Below are 20,146 nucleotides of genomic sequence, written 5' to 3'. Positions count from 1 at the left end.
CTTAAATAGGTCTTGCAAACGATCTGAAACTATTCAATCTGTGTAAGGCATTCAGGGTATGTGCAGTACGTAAGAGTTTATAACTGTGACAAATGTTGGAAAGTCCTCCTTTTTCATGTCATTTGAGAGCTGGATCCCTTTATTTGCCCGCATACTGAACATTAAGAGAGCATGACCTGATCAGGGATCTTCAGACAGTTTGTTTACCACTACTTCCTGAGTTCCAAAGGGCTACAAAATGGACAAACAATGACCAGAAGGTGCAACTCTGGACGCAAATGATGTGGATGTGCTATTCAACCACCATGTGGACGAGGCAATATTCAACGGTTGAGTGATTTCTGCAATTTATCTAGGAATATCTTTGGGGTACAGACTGAGTCATTGTGTTTGCTTGATGCACAGAAACACTGAGAATTATAAGCCCATTCTGACTTCAGTAGGCTACCCACCTTCGTGGCCATCTCTCTCTTGGCATCTGTCCTCTCAGAGATCCAGCTAGGAAAAGGAGCAAAAACAATGTTGTACCAGATTATCTGGTATTGATGAACATTATTTTACAAAATAAGCACATATCTTACAGACAAAGGGTTGTTTAATGTTATGGTGTATTAGTTAGACACTGTGAGGCTAGTTTCTTTTTAAGAGAATAAAGAATTGTGATTGCAACGAGTTACGTGGCATATTTTCTGTATGAAATAATCTGTAGAATTAAAGACGAGTGCCACTCAATTTTGGAATCCATGTATGTTTTTCCTCTGAAATATGTTTAAACAAATTACCTCAATTCTACTAATTGTTGTTCTTGGATCTGGAGCAGAGAAACAGTGTCCAGAAAACTTGTCTTTGTGATCCCACAGGTTGTTTTTTTTTTTAGTGCTCACTTGTTTTCATTGTTTTATAACTTAAAATAAAACAAGGGTCGGCAAAACATTTTAATTTGGTCCACCTTAGTACATGGTCATACAAATAATACTCTTCCTAGGTATAACAGCAATATAAATGCATACGCACAGACATGAACTGACCAAAAGTATGTGGCTACCACGGTCCACACTATGCTTTTGGTCTAGGGATGTTCTTCTAGTTATCTTAGTTTCAATTGCTTTCGACTTTGTGGCATCAGTTTGGGGAAGGCCCTTTCCTGTTTCACTAAATGTCTAAGGGAAATAATGTACTTTTTACTACACTGTATTTATGTAACAGCTATTGTCACTCCTTACCTTTTAGATTAACATTTTACAAAATATAATGCAACAGTATATCAAATTGCTAAAATGTATGTAATAATAATCCAACAATATATATCATAAACATAACACTCTGAATGATGCTATTTTACATATAGAGCACTTTTGATATTTTAAGTACATTTTGCTGCTATGCTAACATTACTTAGTTTTCATGCAGGATTTGCTTGTAATACAAGATCTCAGTAAAAGATCTCCATACTTCTTCCATCAAAGGCTATAATGTGTCAAAACAAATCGAGTGTTACCCTAACAGGTGTATTTTATTTTTTGCATTACTACTAGTTGGTGTTAATCAAAAGATCCAAAGTATTCCGGAGAGATGCTTGGCTTTACAAGGTTTTAATTTGGAAAGCACAACCGGATGCTGCTAGGTTGACAGCGGTGATGGCTGTCACTGCCTCCCAGATGCTGCCCCGATGTGAGCATAGACAGCATAGGCATAATATAGAGTGTAGCTATGGATTATAGAATAGAATATATTGTGTAGATAATAGATATGTCTATGATAGACAGTATGAGTCCAGTGAGTCGAGTGCGAGTGCAGATCATTGACATATATAAGGTGCAGATGGGACAGTGACAATGGCGAAGACATGCCCCGCCCTACTCTGCCTTACTCTGCCTCTGATTGGTTTAGCCTGGTATTCTTACCCTAACCCTAACCAATCTGATTACTCATGCCTAAACCTAACCAATCCAACCAACGAAGTCAACGAGTATTAGCCAATCAGAGACAGAGTAGGGCGGGTCATGCCTTAGGACACGCAAATTTCCCATCCTGTCTATGGTCAAGGAGGAGCTTAAACATCCGGGAAGAAGGAGTCGGTGAAAGTCAAAGCCAACCATATCTTGTCTTATGTAATATATACATCCATGAAGCCAACTGATGGCAGCATTGTAACAAATAAAATATAGCGAATATTACCCGGCACCTGCTGATTTGTGGTAAGTTTGTACATTTAGGGTTTTAATCCCCCGCTTTGCTTGATTTATTTTATTTTAAACGACACTTTACGTCAAAGCAGAAGTGATTCACTTTGCATGCTAAGAGTTTACGTTACCAGACAGCTCTGCTGTGTATGTGACAGGATGACAGTGATACAACTTATAGCTTGGTATTTGTGGTTTGTACCCTAACCAAAAATCTCTCATTGTGCCTTTGATAATATAAGGCCAGGAGGGGAGGGACGGCATATTTGGAAATCAGTAACGTTAATGAGTTAAGGCGCTAAAACTACAGTGTCATACCGTTACCGTTACAACACTGACAGATTTCCGCACGTTAGCTACAACCTACAACGATTGCAAATTATGCCTATAATTCACTGGTTTAAGCTTCTAAGGTGTTTGCTGGATTTCTAAGTCCTATATGATGTTAAACTGAATTTTTGGTTTTGTACATTTGGTTAGACAAAATAACAAGACATGTGAACCTGCCTATGATGGGCATTTGCCATGCATGACATGTATAAAAGGACTTTTCCCCACTATTTTCTGACATGTTATAGATCAAACAGCCGACAGTTAGCTAAGCTACAAAATAAGCAACAGAAAATGAGAGTTGTTGTTGATAGTTGCAGCCCTAAAACAAGTGAGCAAGCAATTCTTCACAGATGAAGAGATGACCTTGTCTGATCAACTAACTTAATTTAATAACTGACTAATGATTCAAGCACTGGCGAGTTCATTATGAGCTTAGTGAGCTTGTTTCTGTAATCCCTGTACGTCTTCACCATCCTAAAATACATGACAGAATTAACACCTTACATTGGATCAGTTGGCATTTGATGTATCACCACTCAGTATTGTGATATGATACAGCAAAGTCTTGTCCTCAACAGAGATGCTGACCTCATCTTGCCAGTGACCAGAGCTCGCCGTCCCCAGACCGGCCGAGACAGGAAAGCAGGACACGGATCAGACAGATGTGGCATGGCTGCCAGGCAGCAGAGACCTGCGGCTGCCTCAGACGGCTCAGCCGAGGCCAAAAGGACGGACCTCAGGGTCAATGAGAAGAAGTGCTGTGAGTTTGCTTTTTCCTGTGCCCTTAAGGTGAAATGTTGACTCATTATCTGAGGCACTAACCTGTTCTATAGTAATTGTGTACTCCTTAACTATTACAGTATTTAATATAATGCAGTAACAATGTGCTGTGAATTGTAAACTTGTTCACTTGATTACATTTCCTGCACTGTTGGCCACGAGTAAAGAAAAGTGGTAAGGTTCCAGCAGGCACCGATTTGTTAAATGTCAACTTTGACGCACCTCCTTCTGCCATTATTAGTATATCTATCTATACAGTGTGTGGGTGTATTTGTAAAGCAGGTACTACAACACACACTGCACCCTTTTGAAGCACAGTAATACTGCAGTGAGAAAGGTCAACATTAGAGTCCGCCGGTAAAAATGTCATTGAGCTCGGCTTTGTTTTAATTTCACAGTCAGACTTTGAGGAATCTTTCATCAGGAAGGTGAAATGATTCCATCAATATGTGTTGAATGCAATACCATTCCTGTTGCAGATATCTGTACGTAGAATCTCGAGTCAAGTCTTGTCTCGCCTCGTCTTTGTTTTGATAGATTTGTTTCCCCTGAGCTCAGTTAGTCTTTTGAGCACACTGAAAAGAAAAGGGAGAAAGGAATTCTGTAGGAATATTTTCCATTTCATGTCCCAGCCAACAAGGTTACACTGGGTTACTAAACTGGGTTGCTAAGCAGCAAGTCTTTAGGAAACATTAAACCACAGTCGTGAGATGACGATGGTATGAGGAAATGAACACTGCAGGGGTGACATTGGATTATTTCACAACCCTCCCTCTCCTTGCTGTCAGTAAATACTGTACGTGTGTGTGTATACAGTATGCGTATCTGCCCTATTATTACAACCATGACATTTTAGGGGCAAGTTTACAGTTTTTTTTCCGCTTGCTAAACGACAGTTTAGAGACACAAGTGCAAAACTCTAACTACAGTCTGCACAGCAGCAGTACTTGTGGACCAAACTCTAGTTGGTTTTTCATTGCTTGAATACAGTTTTCAAAACTCTACACACATATATACATATATATACATATACATATATATATATATATATATATATATATATATACATATATATATATATATATATATATATATATATATATATATATATATATATATATATATATATATATATATATATATATATAAAGCTCGGAAAGATTTTTTGGAAATAAAGAAACACCAAATAAGAATGAAGCAGTTACACATTGTGCCGTTATACCGCTAATAGTGAACAGGTAAAAGAACAAAGATACCAACATGTCCAGATAAGTTGAGGTTACATACACAGTTATAAAAAATGTGACAAATAGTTTGTGAAGGGGATGTAGATCATAAAATATTGTTGTATGCTTAATAACTAAAATCTCTGGTTGTGTGTGTGTGTGTGTGTGTGTGTGTGTGTGTGTGTGTGTGTGTGTGTGTGTGTGTGTGTGTGTGTGTGTGTGTGTGTGTGTGTGTGTGTGTGTGTGTGTGTGTGTGTGTGTGTGTGTGTGTGTGTGTGTGTGAGAAAACTGCAGCTTGGGCCTCCTACATGACCAATTCTCCAACTGTGATAGTGATGATTGGGTTGCCCGCTAGAGGCAAAACCTACATGTCCAAGAAGCTGACACGCTACCTCAACTGGATTGGAGTGCCAACTAAGGGTCAGTACAGAAGCAATACATGTTTTTAGTTTTATGCATGAACGCTTGATCCATCCATGGGAAATGCAACCGATAAAAACACAGTGCCTCTGTGAAATATCAAAGTGACTGTAAAATGAAAGTATTGTTATTTTTGGAGGGGACACTGTATGTATTCAGTGCAGATATGCCTCTGCAGGTAGCTTAAATTTAGGGTGGCACCATAATAAATACTGTAGTTCCTTTATGAAGACTCTAATTCATAGGTATCCAGAGGTATTACCTTACTGAAAATCTTGTGCTTAAGGCAATGCTGTGTTAATTTATAGTTATATTTATGTCACCACTTCCTATGAGCTGGCTCTGTTTGTAGTTGTAAGCTTATGTTTTCACCCAAATGGAACGCAGGAGAACTGGTTTGGCAGACTCAGTTGAGATGAAGGCCTCGACACAGTGATCATTTTTACTGCTTTGCATGTCTTTCTCTAACTCTCTCTCTCTCTCTCTCTCTCTCTCTCTCTCTCTCTCTCTCCTGGTTTCCTTACAGTATTTAACCTTGGCGTTTATAGGAGAGAAGCAGTGCAGTCATACAAGTCATATGACTTCTTCAGACACGACAATAAAGAAGCAATGCAAATTAGAAAGTAAGAGAGTTTCTTTTTGTGTTGACTTCCTTTGGTGCAGTAGATTGACTCCTTTCCCCCATTCGTCCCTCTGCATATGTTACAGGGTCGTGATTACTACACCCAATAAAATCACCTGATCACTTTTCCATGCAAATGCCTCTGTTGACTGCATGCGGTTTGTTTAACAAATGGGGCTACAATTATTGCAGCACATTATGTCTCTTAAGATACATTTATAAGCTAGTTTATTTCCTGATCAATTTTCTCATTATGTTTCCACAGACAGTTTGCTCTGGTGGCACTGGAGGATGTCAAGGCCTATCTTGATGAGGAGGCAGGCCAGATCGCTGTAAGCACACAAAAGCACTGAACAGTGCATCTGTTAACGCTGTTAATAGATATTAATTGTCATTTGATTTGGTCTTGTGTTGTCTGTCAGGTTTTTGATGCCACCAACACCACCAGAGAGAGGAGGGAACTCATCCTTAATTTTGCAAAGGATAATTCATACAAGGTCAGCATGACATTGATGAATCAATTATTTGAGCCCAGTATATTTTCACTAGAGCCTGACCGATAAAGGATTCTTAAGGCCGATATTGATACAAATATATGGTGATTTAAAAATCTGATATTCTGATATAAATCGGGCAATATATATATATATATATATATATATATATATAAGAAACACGTAACAAAACATAAACAGATTTCCCTAATATTAGTTATTTGTAGTTATTTTTGAGTCCTCACTAAAATAATATGATAATGTAGTTTAAAAATAAACTTGGTTTTATTGTCACAACAGAACAGAGGAACATTAAAATATATTAAAGTTCTGATAAATAAAATGTATAAAAATACAAACTTAAGATATGAAACTTAAGGGTTAAACACAAGTGTTGCCAACAGGGATGTTGTAAAGCGCCCTCTGGTGGACAAACTATGCATCGCCAACACTCAGAACATGCTTGAAGGGTGTTTCGTCCGTTTTTATTTTATTTTTTAAATATTTGTTTATTGGCCATTATAAATGCCGATAGTGATAGTTTGGAAAATGCCTAATATCGGCCCGCCGATATATCGGTCGGGCTCTAATTTTCACACGATTTCTGAATTTCTAATGATTGACGTCTTTTGTTAGGTGTTTTTTGTTGAATCAATATGTGACGATCCAGATGTCATCGCTACAAATATCCTGGTAAATGATGCTGTTATGCTTTCAAGTTTAATTACGAGCACAGGTTTGTCCTTGAATTGTGAGATTTCATGGTGAATCATCTCTACAAATGTCTCTTTCACAAAGGATGTGAAGGTGTCCAGCCCAGATTACCCTGAGAGGGACAGAGAAAGTGTCATGGAGGACTTTCTGAAGAGAATAGAATGTTATAAAGTGACATACCAACCTTTGGATCCGGACGAACACGACAAGTAAGAAGTCATTTTGCTACGAGTTGCTTTTCTTTACTTTTTGCCTTGAAATTGATTAATACTTCTCAACACATTACAAGTCATTTAGGGCTAAATGTCCTAAATACTCTCCTGGTGTTGGCCTTTTAGATGATGGGCTTTGTGTTGGTAGGGACATGTGCTCGCAGAAACTGTTCAGCAGGAAACGGCTCATTTTCAATCCAGTTCCGGTTCTCTGCTATTTAATGGGTGGGTTTTGATTGGTGTAGCTGATATACGGTAAATCCAAAAGTAGTAGTAATTGTTAGTCCGAAATTTAGCTCATGCGATTCCAGGAAAACTACTGCTTCAGAGACTGTCTGTGATTTGTTTGATTTCTTTATAAATGAACTGATAATATTTGTAGATTCAAAACCACATTATACGTGTATTCAAAAAGTTAGTAACCTAACCGAGAATAGTCACACATACTTCATTTTGTTGAAGAGACGAGGGATATTTGTTGATCTTCTTGAACCTTGACGCTGGTAATGACACAGAAGCGTGTGGAAGCAGAAATATCAGGATATTTAGACTACCCCAAAAGTACAAGATATGCCTTCCCTAGCCTTGAGTCCCTCGTCATTGTCTTCAGTTACTGTTTGTATTGACTCACTTTGCGTTGTCCTCTTTTCGCTCCGACTCACAGCAACCTGTCCTTCATCCAGGTCATCAACGTCGGCCGTCGTTTCTTGGTCAACAGGGTGCAGGACTACATCCAAAGTAAAATAGTGTACTACCTCATGAACATCCACGTCCACTCCCACTCCATCTACCTCTGTCGGCACGGAGAGAGCCATTACAATGTGGAGGGACGGATCGGGGGAGACTCTGAACTGTCAGAGCGAGGGAAACAGGTGCTCCAACAAATTAATCTCACTCTTACTCAAACTCAATAAAGATGGCAGCGTCTCCAGACGTCTTAAAGGAAGCGTTTGACATTTTGGGGAACGCACTTATTTGGTACCACGTTGTAGTAACAATAACACATTGTTTACACATGTTCTAGCATGAATCCAGTTAGATGGTACAAATGAAATCCTGCTGCTACAAATCAACCGATTTCAGAGGCCATTATGGGAAGAATTACTGTGCACACGGTGTAACTTCCGTTTTGTGTTTAGGTGTCAATTCTACAGCATAAACGTTTCTTTTATGTGTTGTCTTTGTCAGTTTTCAGCAGCACTGAAGGGTTTTGTGGAAGAGCACCATCTGTCAGACCTGAAAGTTTGGACGAGCCAGCTGAGACGCACCATTCAGACGGCAGAGGAGCTGGGAGTTCCCTACGAGCAGTGGAAGATCCTTAATGAAATAGATGCTGTACGTCCTCCGACGTATATCTGAAGAGACAGACACACACTGTGAGGGCCTGTGTTTTGAGTGTTTATATTACTTTGTGTTTCAGGGAGTGTGTGAAGAAATGTCCTATGAACTGATTAAGGAAACATACCCAGAGGAGTTTGCCATGAGGGACCAGGACAAGTACCATTACCGCTACCCTGGAGGAGAGGTAAAAGCCTTCGCTTTCCCTTTTTATTGTACCTGCTAGATTAGGGTCTGTTATGCTTTTGGCCATTGTGTTTTTTTTTTATTTTTTTAAATAAAACAGTCTTCTACAAAATCAAACAAAAAAAAAACCAAATCTTATTGCATGTACCTTTGGCTCTAGTCCTACCAGGACCTGGTTCAGCGACTGGAGCCGGTCATCATGGAGCTGGAGCGACAGGGCAACGTGCTGGTCATCTGTCATCAGGCCGTCATGCGCTGCTTGCTCGCCTATTTCCTCGACAAAAGCGCAGGTTACATACACAAACAGAAACATGATACATGCCTAGACAAAAGCCTCACATTATACAGACATATTTACAGTATACTGCTGAATCTTTTTTTTTTTTTTAACCATTAAAACTATATGATAATTTCACTTAAGTGAAAGTTCTGTAACAATGCTTAAACCAAAGAGCTTAGTGAAGTAATTCAAGGCCATTTTGTCCCCCTGAGTCAGTATCAAATTAAACTGAATGTTTTTGCAGAGGCTGTTGAAGACACACTGGAGAGATATTCAAAAACCACATGAAAGACCGATGTATCAAAACCTTAATGAGACAGTAAAGCATCTGCATGTATGATACAAAGCTAACTTAAATACAAAATGCTCCACTCCAGTCAGCAGATGTCCAGAAAAAGACAGAAAAAAAGAAATTGGCAAAGTGTAGCTTCAATGTTTGAGTGGTACTTCACGATGAACAAAACAGAACAAAAGGGCTCTGTTTTGTTGGTGTGAAAAACACATGCAGCACTACAACATATAGGCATTTTTGTGACCATGCGACTGAGAATTGTTTGTATTTTGTAAAAAAAAAAATATATATATATATATATATATATATATATATATATATATATATATAATATAATATAATATATATATACATCCAATGTGGAAATCCTAAAGTGCTTATATTATGGTCATTTTCAGCTTTTTAATTGTATTTAGAGGATGTACCTGAATTATAACGAGCATTATAACGTATGTTACAAAGTGACGCACGTTCGTCACGGAAGTAAAGGCTGGACTACAATAGAGCTGTTTGGAGCAGTTTGTGAACAGTGTTTTCTGTTGGAGATGGTAAGTCCCTTTGGGGTGGACTTTGGGCTTTTTCACTTTGTAAACCTATAACGTGCACAAAAAAGATCTATAACACAGTAAAGGAAAGGGGAAAAGCCAAAAACCATAATATGAGCACTTTAACTAACGTACTAAGTACAGTATCTATCAGTAGCACCCGGCTGTTGCAAAATAGTCACACAAACGTTGGTGCTTTTTATGCTAATCACACTGGTTGGTTGTAATTTGGTAGGCTTCATCTGACGTTAGTGGGTGTTGGATCACCCACCGGGTGGTGCCCTAAGCTCCAGGCCAAAGCAGACCCTCTCAGCGATTAGATCTCTAACTGCAGTAGCGATTTACCAGTGGTTAGTTACAATGAATAGGATGAACATTATGTGACAGAGCAGACTCACGGCTGTAAATAATTTGGCCAAGTTGGACAGAGGATAGAAAAGAAAACAATTATTTATTTTAGAAACAATGAATTGTAGTCTGACACAGTGTCTTTTTCGATGCCACCACAAGAGGGTGCCAAAGTTTGGAATTTTCAAATGCAATATATGCAAATGTCACCCAGAGCATTTGGCTCGACCCAAACAAAGAATTATTGCAGACTACAAAGACTCTTATTTGCAGATTAATCAAACTTTGAACTTCACAGTTGTGACTTGAGCGACATGAGCTACACATGACCAGATGAGGGGAAGAAGCAATGCAAACAGATAGACTATTGCAGACTCCCCATGTTGAGAGTAAACCAGATTTTGTTCTGTTTTTTATGTGATCCACTTAAAGGCAAGTTCATCTACAGTATATAGCACATTCCAGCAACAAGGCAATTCAAGGTGAATCTCAGTTTCTCAATTTGAAGACCCATCACAATCTCCTTGATCCATTGTATTAAAGAGATAGGGCAGGTAGCCTAATGAAGAATACTCATCCAGCTAACAATGAAGCAAATGCTATTGCATTCAATGACAGAAATTCCGGGTGGATTGTAAATACTAACATATCTTCTTTGCCTTTTGGAGAACTGTGTAATGTCTAGTTAAGTTATAGGGTTGATAATTCAGGGTTGATATTTCAGTCTATGAAAAATGATGGTATGATGGATTAAATAAAGCATATGTATAAATGTGTGGAAATAGGAACAAAGTGAAAAATAACAAACCTGACCAATAACTGGGTGGTTAGAGTGGAAAATACTGCTCAAATTCATCATTAGGTCTGGGCAGATGGAGGGTTTCGTCAGTCAGCAGAGAAAGTGGTCACGTCTGCGGCATTAAAGTCTCAACAACAGTTTGATGACTGCAGAAACCAAACAGTGTTGGTGCAGTAGTGGTGGTCCCAAACATTTGAGAAAAACACAAATGACTGGATATAAAAATAGCACAGAAAGTCTTAAGTTTGTTTTTTTGTTTGCACAGATGATCTACCCTACTTGAAGTGTCCCCTGCACACTGTCCTAAAACTCACTCCTGTGGCTTATGGTAAGTTACTTCGCTGCCCATAAGTCAATAAATGTCTTTATTTGTTGGGTTGTGACGTATTTTATTCTCTCGTCTCTCTGTTTTAGGTTGTAAAGTGGACATGTTTGATCTGAAGGTGGAGGCTGTCAACACTCACAGGGACAGACCATTGGTAAGCTTGTGACCTTTTTATTATTTTCTGTCACAAACATGCTGTGACTTTTCCTGAAGTTGTCACTGTCAACCAAGAGTTTAGTGTAGGGCATGGGCCCAGTGCATGCAGCCTGTAGGATCAGTCACCCCTCCTACGCGGATGACTGGAAAAACAGCTGTAAACCACAGCTATATTTAAGAATTCAAACTCAAATTACACACTTCTGTTTCTTATTCTGCTTTCAGGAGCTAGATATACAGTCTTCTCTCCAAAGTCCAGACAGAGCCAGGTTAGCTGTTTCCCTGTTTCCAGTCTTTATGCTCTAAGCTTAGCTAACAGGCTGCCGGCTCTAGTTTTGTATTTAACAGACAGATATGAGATTAATCGATCCTCTCCAAGATTTGGCAAGAAAGTGAATAAGAGTATTTTCCAAAAAAAAATAAAACTACAACTAGATTGAATTACTTACTCGCATATCAATACCCCTTTCCTCTCCATCGGTCCATAGTGCTCATATACAAAGAGACTTGTGCCTCACAATGAACGATGATTATTTTGAAAGTGTTTTTGGCTATTTTTATGCATTTTGTTATAGACAGGGAGAGATGCAACGAAGGTCTCCACCGGATTCGAACCAGGGACGTTGAGGTTCATGGTCAGTGTCTCAACCCCAAAGCTACGGGAGCACTGCCCCCACAGTTGCAGAATAAAATGAAAAAAACCCCATAAAAACAAGGAAATTAAATAATGGCTACAATGTAAATAAAGATAATTATAAAATGAACATTGCTTTATTATTAGGCCGGCTACACACTGGCTGCGGGGTGTGAGCGTGGGGTGAGAGGTTGACGTTAGCGTGGCGTTTCTGTTGCGTCTAGCCTTGTCTGTACACATGTATGTTTCCCATTGATTTACTGCACTCAAGCAGTAGTATACTTCAGTTAAACATAAATATCTACTGATTTGATTACAGCAAAAACAACGTCGGCAGTATTGACGGCAAAATAGGCTACAGAATATTACGTTCTGTATTGATAGGTGCAATATTTGAAAATGGATAATTATTATAATTTTTTTGTGTTTTTATGTCAAAACCTAGAGACTTTCAAACATCAACATGTCATTTATTAATATGTATTTGTGTCAAAATGACATATAAACATCTTTTCTTTTTCTATTTTGCCTGGAAACGCTTCCGACACGTTTGCGTGTTGCGTGAAAAATAGGTGTCGTACCTATTTTTAGCATGCACGCGTTTTCGGCGCGGCTCGAGCCGCACCTGAGACGTGCGCGTCACGCAGGCGGTGTGCAAGCTCTAACCTGTTAACATGGGAACCAAAATAAAAATGGACACGCTCACGCCATGCAGCCAGTGTGCAGGCCTTAGAATCCATATTCACCTCATCATATCCCCCTTGGCTCTCTCTAGGAACCATTAGTTAGCATTGACTGAAGGATGTGTGAGGTACGCACATTTTCAACACAAGATCTGTTTTTACAAATGCCAGTGTATGTGTGGAAAGTGGCATACTGTACTGTATGCATGGTTTGTGTGCATATGCATAATTTTTACATCTGGCCTCTGGACTTTTCAAACTCAAAAAGAAGAAGAAGACATACTTTATTGATCCCCCAAGGGGAAATAATTTTTTTGTACTCTGTTGTTACAGTTAGTAAGCCGACTTGAAATGCCGTACAGAAAGTCTGTGTTTAGTCAGGGAATCCAAATGACACATTCAGTGCCTTTTGTCTTCATTTCCTAATGAGCCAGCTTCATATCTGTTTCCAGGTTGTGGAGTTTGTGCTTAAGCCTGCCCAGTGTTTAAACCAAAAGTCCTAGACAGAGTGGGTGTCAACACATACAAACATTTATGGAGAAACCATAAAATGGGGTGAGATATATCCTGTCTGCTGAGACCAACATGACAATGGCTTTTATATGTATGACTGTTTGTCTCAGCGGTTGTTTTTCTTTCTGTGCCCTCTCACAGTCCCTTACACAGGACACAGTGATTTCAGACCTTCAGTAGGAGAGGTTTGATTAGTCAAACATAATAAAAAGCATGGGCGCCCAGATAGCTCAGTTGGTAGAGCGGGTGCCCCTATATAGAGGTTTACTCCTCTGCGCAGCAGTTTGACTCCGACCTGCGGCCCTTTGCTGCAGGTCATTCCCCCTCTCTCTCCCATTTAATGTCTTCATCTGTCCTCAGATAAAGGCCGAAAATGCCCAAAAAAAATAATCTTAAAAAAAGCACATAATAAAAAGCATGTGTTAATCATCCCACCTTGTCTGTCTGTTCTTCACTGACCAGAATAAAGTCAGCACAGATGCTGTGCCGCCAGCTTTCCTCCGACGGAACAGCTTCACTCCGTTGTCCAGCCAAGACCAGATTAAACGACCTCGTCTTTACAGCATGGGCAACCCTCCACAGGCACGCATGTCCCAGGCCCCCGCTTTACCCAGCATGCAGTTCTCGGAGGTGTCTGAGGGTGCAGAGCTGCTACAAAGCAAGGTCAATGTAGTGAGTATTACTGTATATATTAGAGGTTTAAAGATGTTGTAATTATGGATGTAACGATCCGATACTAATATACCGACTCAAATAGCTTCTATTGTATGTTTATATAATATATGTTATATACTGGAATTTTGTGTAGTATATAAGTGTGTAGTTGAAAAGTTTAGACCAATTTGTTATTTTCTTTTCTTTTTTAAGCATAGCAGTGTAAATAACAAAACTTACAGCAAAGCAATATCTGTGTCATTTTTTATTCTGCTGTCCATTTTTCTTTTTCAAACCTAAAGACGACAGGAACTTTTGGAAAAGTTGGGAAAGTATGGAAAACACAAATAAAAAAAGAAAGTAGTGATTTCTAAATGTACTTTGACTTGTATTTCATTGCAGACAATGTGAACACAAAATATTTCATGTTTTGTCTGGTCAACTTAATTTCATTTGTCATTCAGACCTGCAACACATTCCAAAAAAGGTTGGGACAGGAGCAATTTAGGGCTAGTAATCAGGTAAATTGGTTAAATAATGATGTGATTTGAAACCGGTGATGTCAACAGGTGATTGTAATTATGATTTGGTACAAAAGCAGCATCCAAGAAAGGTCTAGTCCTTTAGGAGCAAAGATGGGCCGAGGATCGCCAGTTTGCCAACAAATACGTGAGAAAATTATTGAAATGTTTAAAAACAATGTTCCTCAAAGAAAGATAGGAAGACATTTGCTTATTTCACCTTCAACAGTGCATAACATAATTAAAAGATTCATGTGTGGAATGTGGAGGAATTTCAGTGCGTAAAGGACAAGGGCGCAAGCCTAAGCTGAACAACCGTGATCTCCGATCCCTCAGGCGGGCGCTGCATCAAGAATCGTCATTCATCTATAAGCGATATCACCACATGGGCTCAGGACTACTTTGGCAAACCTTTGTCAAGGTCCACAATATGTAGTTACATCCACAAATGCCAGTTAAAACTGTACTGTGCCAAAAGGAAGCCCTATGTTAACAGTGTCCAGAAGCGCTGTTGACTTCTCTGGGCTCTGAGGCATCTGGGATGGACCATCACACAGAGGAAACGTGTACTGTGGTCAGATGAATCAGTATTTTTTTGGGAGAAATGGACGCCGTGTGCTCTGGACCAAAGAAGAAAAGGATCATCCAGACTGTTACCAGCAACAAGTCCAAAAGCCAGGGTCTGTCATGGTATGGGGTTGTGTCAGTGCCCTTGGCAAAGGTAACTTGCACTTCTGTGATGGCACCATTAATGCTGAAAAGTACATAGAGATTTTGGAGCACAATATGCTGTCTTCAAGAAGACCTCTTTTCCAGGGACGTCCATGCATATTTCAACAAGATAATGCAAAACCACATTCTGCACACATTACAAAGTCCTGGCTGCGGAGGAAGAGGATACGGGTACTTGACTGGCCTGCCTGCAGTCCCGACCTGTCTCCAATAGAGAATGTGAAGCGCAAAATGCGACAACGAAGACCCCGTACTGTTGCCGACCTTAAGACTTGTTTGCAGCAAGAATGGGACAAAATTACACCTGAAACACTTCATCACTTGGTGTCTTCAGTCCCTAAATGTCTTTTAAGTGTTGTGAAAAGGAATGGCAACATTACAAAGTGGTAAATGCTTTACTGTTCCAACTTTTTTTGAAATTTGTTGCAAGAACCAAAATAGGAATTTTGTTTTTTTTGAAAAAAAAAAAAACCAATAAAAATCATGAGGAACACATTAAATTATGTGCTGTTGTATTGTCTGCAAGGAAATACAAGTCAAAGTACATTTCGAAATCACTACTTTCTTTTTTTATTTGTGTTTTCCATACTGTCCCAACTTTTTCTGATTTGGGGTTGTACATAAAACAAAGGGTGGTAAGATCTGGGAGGGATTTAAGAATAGTAAATATTATAAACCATACCATTAACAGAGAAAACAAAATCAAACTCTTCAAACAACATGACAGTCATTTTCCCAGGGTCCTTTTGAAAAGTAAAGCATTACTCATTTATTCAATAGCTCAACGAAGTTGGGCCGTAAGGGCTTTACCCACTTAGTCCAAAGTTTAATGAAAACATTTTTCTGAAGGCGAAAAGAGAATAACGTAAATGTTATTTACTAAATCTATCCACTCCTGTATTATGAGGTCCTCAGGAAGCATCCGGTGCCTTGTGAGTGATTTTTATTTTTTTCTCCAGTGGATGCCAAATATAACCAATATATACTCATCAGGTGGCCAGGTTGGCTCAGTGGGTAGAGCAGGCGCACATATACTGAGAGGTTTACGCCTCAATGCAGAGGTCCAGGGTTCGAATTCGACCTGTGATGATTTCCTGCATCCCCTTTCTCACCTAGCTGTCCTGTCAAAATAAAGGCAGAAAAGCCCCCAAAAAAATAATCTTTAATAAATACTCATCAGACCGTCTCGCATGGAAATCAGCATTTCCTAAAAGTACTGTGGAGAATTGCAGGGGTAAATCAATGTTTAGTATGCCAATGTTTTGTGAAGCTCGGTCCAGAAAGGTTTTATGACCGGGCGCTCCCACAGTGAGAGTATATGCCGGTGGTTGGCTTCCTGAAGCCCACACTGTCGCCAACATTTTGTATCTCCCACATCAATATGCACCTTCTGTTTCGGTGTAATAAATAATCTAAAGACTAAAACACTTCCAGCCAAACTCCCTCCATATGTGGGAGTTGGTACGTTTCCACTAAAACTGTACATACATCAAGCCAGACCCCGTATGATATAGTAAGATTACCCTCTTTTTTTCCACCCGTCTTTAATGTATTTTATAGAGATTTTTTTTTTTTTTTTCCAAAGGGGCTTTATAGATTTGATATACTATTTGAATCTTCCTGGTAGGCAGCAATACATATCTTTAGGGATCATTAAAAGTCTGTTTAATTTTTAATTAGTCACTTATGTTCGTAATGATAATGTATCTGCAGGTATCTATAAAAATCAGATTTTTCAAAACCATATTCTTTCCTCAGGCTCTCAAAGTCTTTTAGTTGTCCCTTTTCTGTAAGCGAATAAAATGGTGTTATTCCTTTAGATCTCTACATTTAAATCTATTCTCCATTTTATTAGGGTGGAAACCAGGGTCATAGACACACCAATGAATTATTTGCAATTTGAATTTTTACAAAGCTAATGTTAGGATAATTATTTATCAAAGAATGGACAAAATCCCTGGAGTTCTCTTAGAAGCAGTGTTTAAGTAAAGCCTTACACATAAAAGAATGATCCCAGTCACTTCCACACAGTGAGGCATAACATTTATTAATTTAACACTGGTATCGGATTGGTACTCGGCATCGGCCGATACCCAAAGCCCAGGTATCAGTACCAATATTGGAAAAGTTCATAAATAATTAGGAATCTGTCTGAAGGCTGTAGATAAATAATTATATGTGTGCCAAGACCCACAAAATGGGAAAATTATGGAGCTAGTAAAATGTAAATAGAGTAAAAAAATTGCTTTCTTTGTTACACTCCATAAGTTCAGTCAGCGCCAGTCAAAACAAACGCCTCATTCCTCTGTTGATTTGGTGTTTTTCTTAATGCCGTCTCCTTGTCCTTCATACCCTGCAGGACTCTGTAAACTGTTTCAGTGCAGCAGACACAGACGAATGTGTTCGGAGTTAAAGAAGCACAGAAAGAGGTATTTTCAGCCTTTTCCTCTCGTCTATCATGTGGAACATCTGTACTCCTGACCTCAAATATCTCACACCTTTGTTTTGCCATCTATCCCAGGCTTTTCTCCACATGGATGTATCACCAGTTCTGAGGACCAGCAGTATAATCCCCAGCTTCTTCAGCCATTACATTCTTAACCAATGTATTACACACCTTATCTGTGTAAGCCTATATGTGTTTATTCTGTTTTTTTGTTGAATAGGTAATGTGTGTTATTGAGTGTGTGCACATACATACATACATACATACATACATACATGAACTCAAAAGCCTTGCATAAAAGCCTTCATATCTAGATTTATAGTAATGTGGGTTTTTTTAGTAAGTAGAGACTCTTAAAACCCGTCCATTAGTCCCTAGCACACTCCACATACTGTAGTCTACAGTCATATTATGCTGCATTAGATATAGAACATGTTGATTGTGAATTGTATATCTCAATGCAAGTTACTACCTTTAGTTTAAGTGTAAGAGAGTGCCTCTCTTAAAGGAAGCCATTTACAGCTTCGTTTCTTCTCTCCGATTTTTTCTTTAAGTTACCTATTTAAACATTCCCAGGTAATGTGCATCCTTCCATGGGTGGTTTTGACAAGATGTAGTAATAATTTGATTTTGAAATGTAATTTAAAGCATGTAAACCTTGCAGTGGGCAGACACACGCTGTGAAAAGTAATGAAATGTTTTGTCTAGCCCTACAAAAAGGACATCAGCTACTGTGCTATTTTTTACTCTGTGACAATGATTCTGTTCTTCTCTTAAATGATGCCTACAGTACCTGTATGTTTTGCCTTCTACTGAAATAATGGCGCTGTCTACTGTGATAATGTAAAGCTGATCACATTTGAACTCTAAAGAATTGATGCAAATATTTCAAAATGCTCGTGACTTTTAATGCATTTTAGTTTCTTCATAAGGAAAAGCAAATTGTGTACTCCTAAAACGACAAAGATACTGTTTGTTAAGTACCAGCTTCATAGCAACCAAATGTTTAGTATTCACATGATTTTGATATCCGCAATAAATCAATATTTGTGAAAAGTGCCTTTATTTAAAGGACTACAAGGGACTATAAGGTGGTGGCAATAGTAGTCAACAGTATTATTATATAATATAATCTGCAAAAGTATGTTTCACCTTAATTGAATGATTGGCAATATATTTGGATGTCTTAAAAATAGCTTTAATGTTTTATTGCACACTGTGCCGTGCACGTTTCATTTAATAAAGGTAATTTAAATGTGTTTTTTACATTGACTTCTGTTTTGTTTTTTACCAGAGTTTTAAGAATATTTGACCTCAGGAAAGCTGTTTAGTTTGGCGAAGAAGTGTGAAGTGTGCGTGTGTGCGTGTGTGTGTGTGTGTGTGTGTGTGTGTGTGTGTGTGTGTATAGCCTTCCTGTTGACTAAACTTCATGTCCCAAAAAGAGCCACGCACACAAACATCACCAGAGCATAAAAACCAGAGTGAATTCTCGGTTTATATTTCACACGTATTCCAAAGTCAAATCTAGATTTGTGAATTAGATGGTAAGATGGGGTGTTGAATTAAACTGTCACGGATATAAATTATTTGACATCATGAGCATGTAATATTTCATTTTTTTTCTCAAAGTGGATGAGACAGAAATGATGCAACTCATTTTTTACTCTGTGACAATGATTCTGTTCTTCTCTTAAATGATGCCTACAGTACCTGTATGTTTTGCCTTCTACTGAAATAACGGGCTAGCTGTTACTGTGATAATGTAAAGCTGATCACATTTGAACTCTAAAGAATTGATGCAAATATTTCAAAATGCTCGTGACTTTTAATGCATTTTAGTTTCTTCATAAGGAAAAGCAAATTGTGTACTCCTAATACGACAAAGATACTGTTTGTTAAGTACCAGCTTCATAGCAACCAAATGTTTAGTATTCACATGATTTTGATATCAGCAATAAATCAATATTTGTGAAAAGTGCCTTTATTTAAAGGACTACAAGGGACTATAAGGTTGTGGCAATAGTAGTCAACAGTATTATTATATAATATAATCTGCAAAAGTATGTTTCATCTGAATTGAATGATTGGCAATATATTTGGATGTCTTAAAAATAGCTTTAATGTTTTATTGCACACTGTGCCATGCACGTTTCATTTAATAAAGGTAATTTAAATGTGTTTTTTACATTGACTTCTGTTTTGTTTTTTACCAGAGTTTTAAGAATATTTGACCTCAGGAAAGCTGTTTAGTTTGGCGAAGAAGTGTGAAGTGTGCGTGCGTGCGTGCGTGCGTGCGTGCGTGCGTGCGTGCGTGCGTGCGTGCGTGTGTGTGTGTGTGTGTGTGTGTGGTGTATGTATAGCCTTCCTGTTGACTAAACTTCATGTCCCAAAAAGAGCCACGCACACAAACATCACCAGAGCATAAAAACCAGAGTGAATTCTCGGCTTATATTTCACACGTCTTCCAAAGTCAAATCTAGATTTGTGAATTAGATGGTAAAATGGGGTGTTGAATTAAACTGTCACGGATATAATCCCACCACCCTCTCAACATGCCAACTTTGCCCTCCTCAACACCCGATCGCTCAACAATAAAGCCCCTGCCCTCCATGAACTAATCCTCGACAACACTCTTGACTTCCTTCTGCTCACCGAAACCTGGCAACAACCCAATGACTTCTTCTCCCTCAACCAAGCATCCCCCCCTGGC

At 38.7% G+C, this 20,146-nt stretch overlaps 1 protein-coding gene across 3 annotated transcripts; it reads left to right on the top strand.

The window, feature by feature from the left end:
- The first annotated feature begins 2,043 nt into the window (after window positions 1–2,043).
- Window positions 2,044–18,702, top strand: LOC120558545 (6-phosphofructo-2-kinase/fructose-2,6-bisphosphatase 2-like). Of its 3 annotated transcripts, none has more exons than XM_039799587.1 (18): window positions 2,044–2,198; window positions 3,095–3,276; window positions 4,817–4,942; window positions 5,469–5,565; window positions 5,830–5,896; window positions 5,987–6,061; window positions 6,695–6,751; window positions 6,857–6,981; window positions 7,649–7,856; window positions 8,173–8,319; window positions 8,405–8,509; window positions 8,669–8,798; window positions 11,038–11,100; window positions 11,187–11,251; window positions 11,829–11,888; window positions 13,546–13,746; window positions 17,350–17,419; window positions 17,512–18,702. In XM_039799587.1, exons 2-17 carry the CDS (start codon window positions 3,186–3,188, stop codon window positions 17,401–17,403), a joined length of 1,671 nt encoding a protein of 556 aa, XP_039655521.1. In that variant the 5' UTR covers window positions 2,044–2,198; window positions 3,095–3,185; the 3' UTR covers window positions 17,404–17,419; window positions 17,512–18,702. The 3 variants fall into 3 exon arrangements, with proteins under 3 accessions (XP_039655521.1, XP_039655520.1, XP_039655522.1); XM_039799586.1 differs by having other exon boundaries at window positions 13,546–13,755; XM_039799588.1 differs by lacking the exon at window positions 11,829–11,888 and having other exon boundaries at window positions 13,546–13,755.
- Window positions 18,703–20,146: the final 1,444 nt, after the last annotated feature.

Source organism: Perca fluviatilis, chromosome 5, assembly GCF_010015445.1.
Source record: "Perca fluviatilis chromosome 5, GENO_Pfluv_1.0, whole genome shotgun sequence".
Lineage (NCBI taxonomy): Eukaryota > Metazoa > Chordata > Actinopteri > Perciformes > Percidae > Perca > Perca fluviatilis.
The sequence above is the reverse complement of the archived record's forward strand: the minus strand, read 5'-3'. Positions and strand labels throughout refer to the sequence as shown.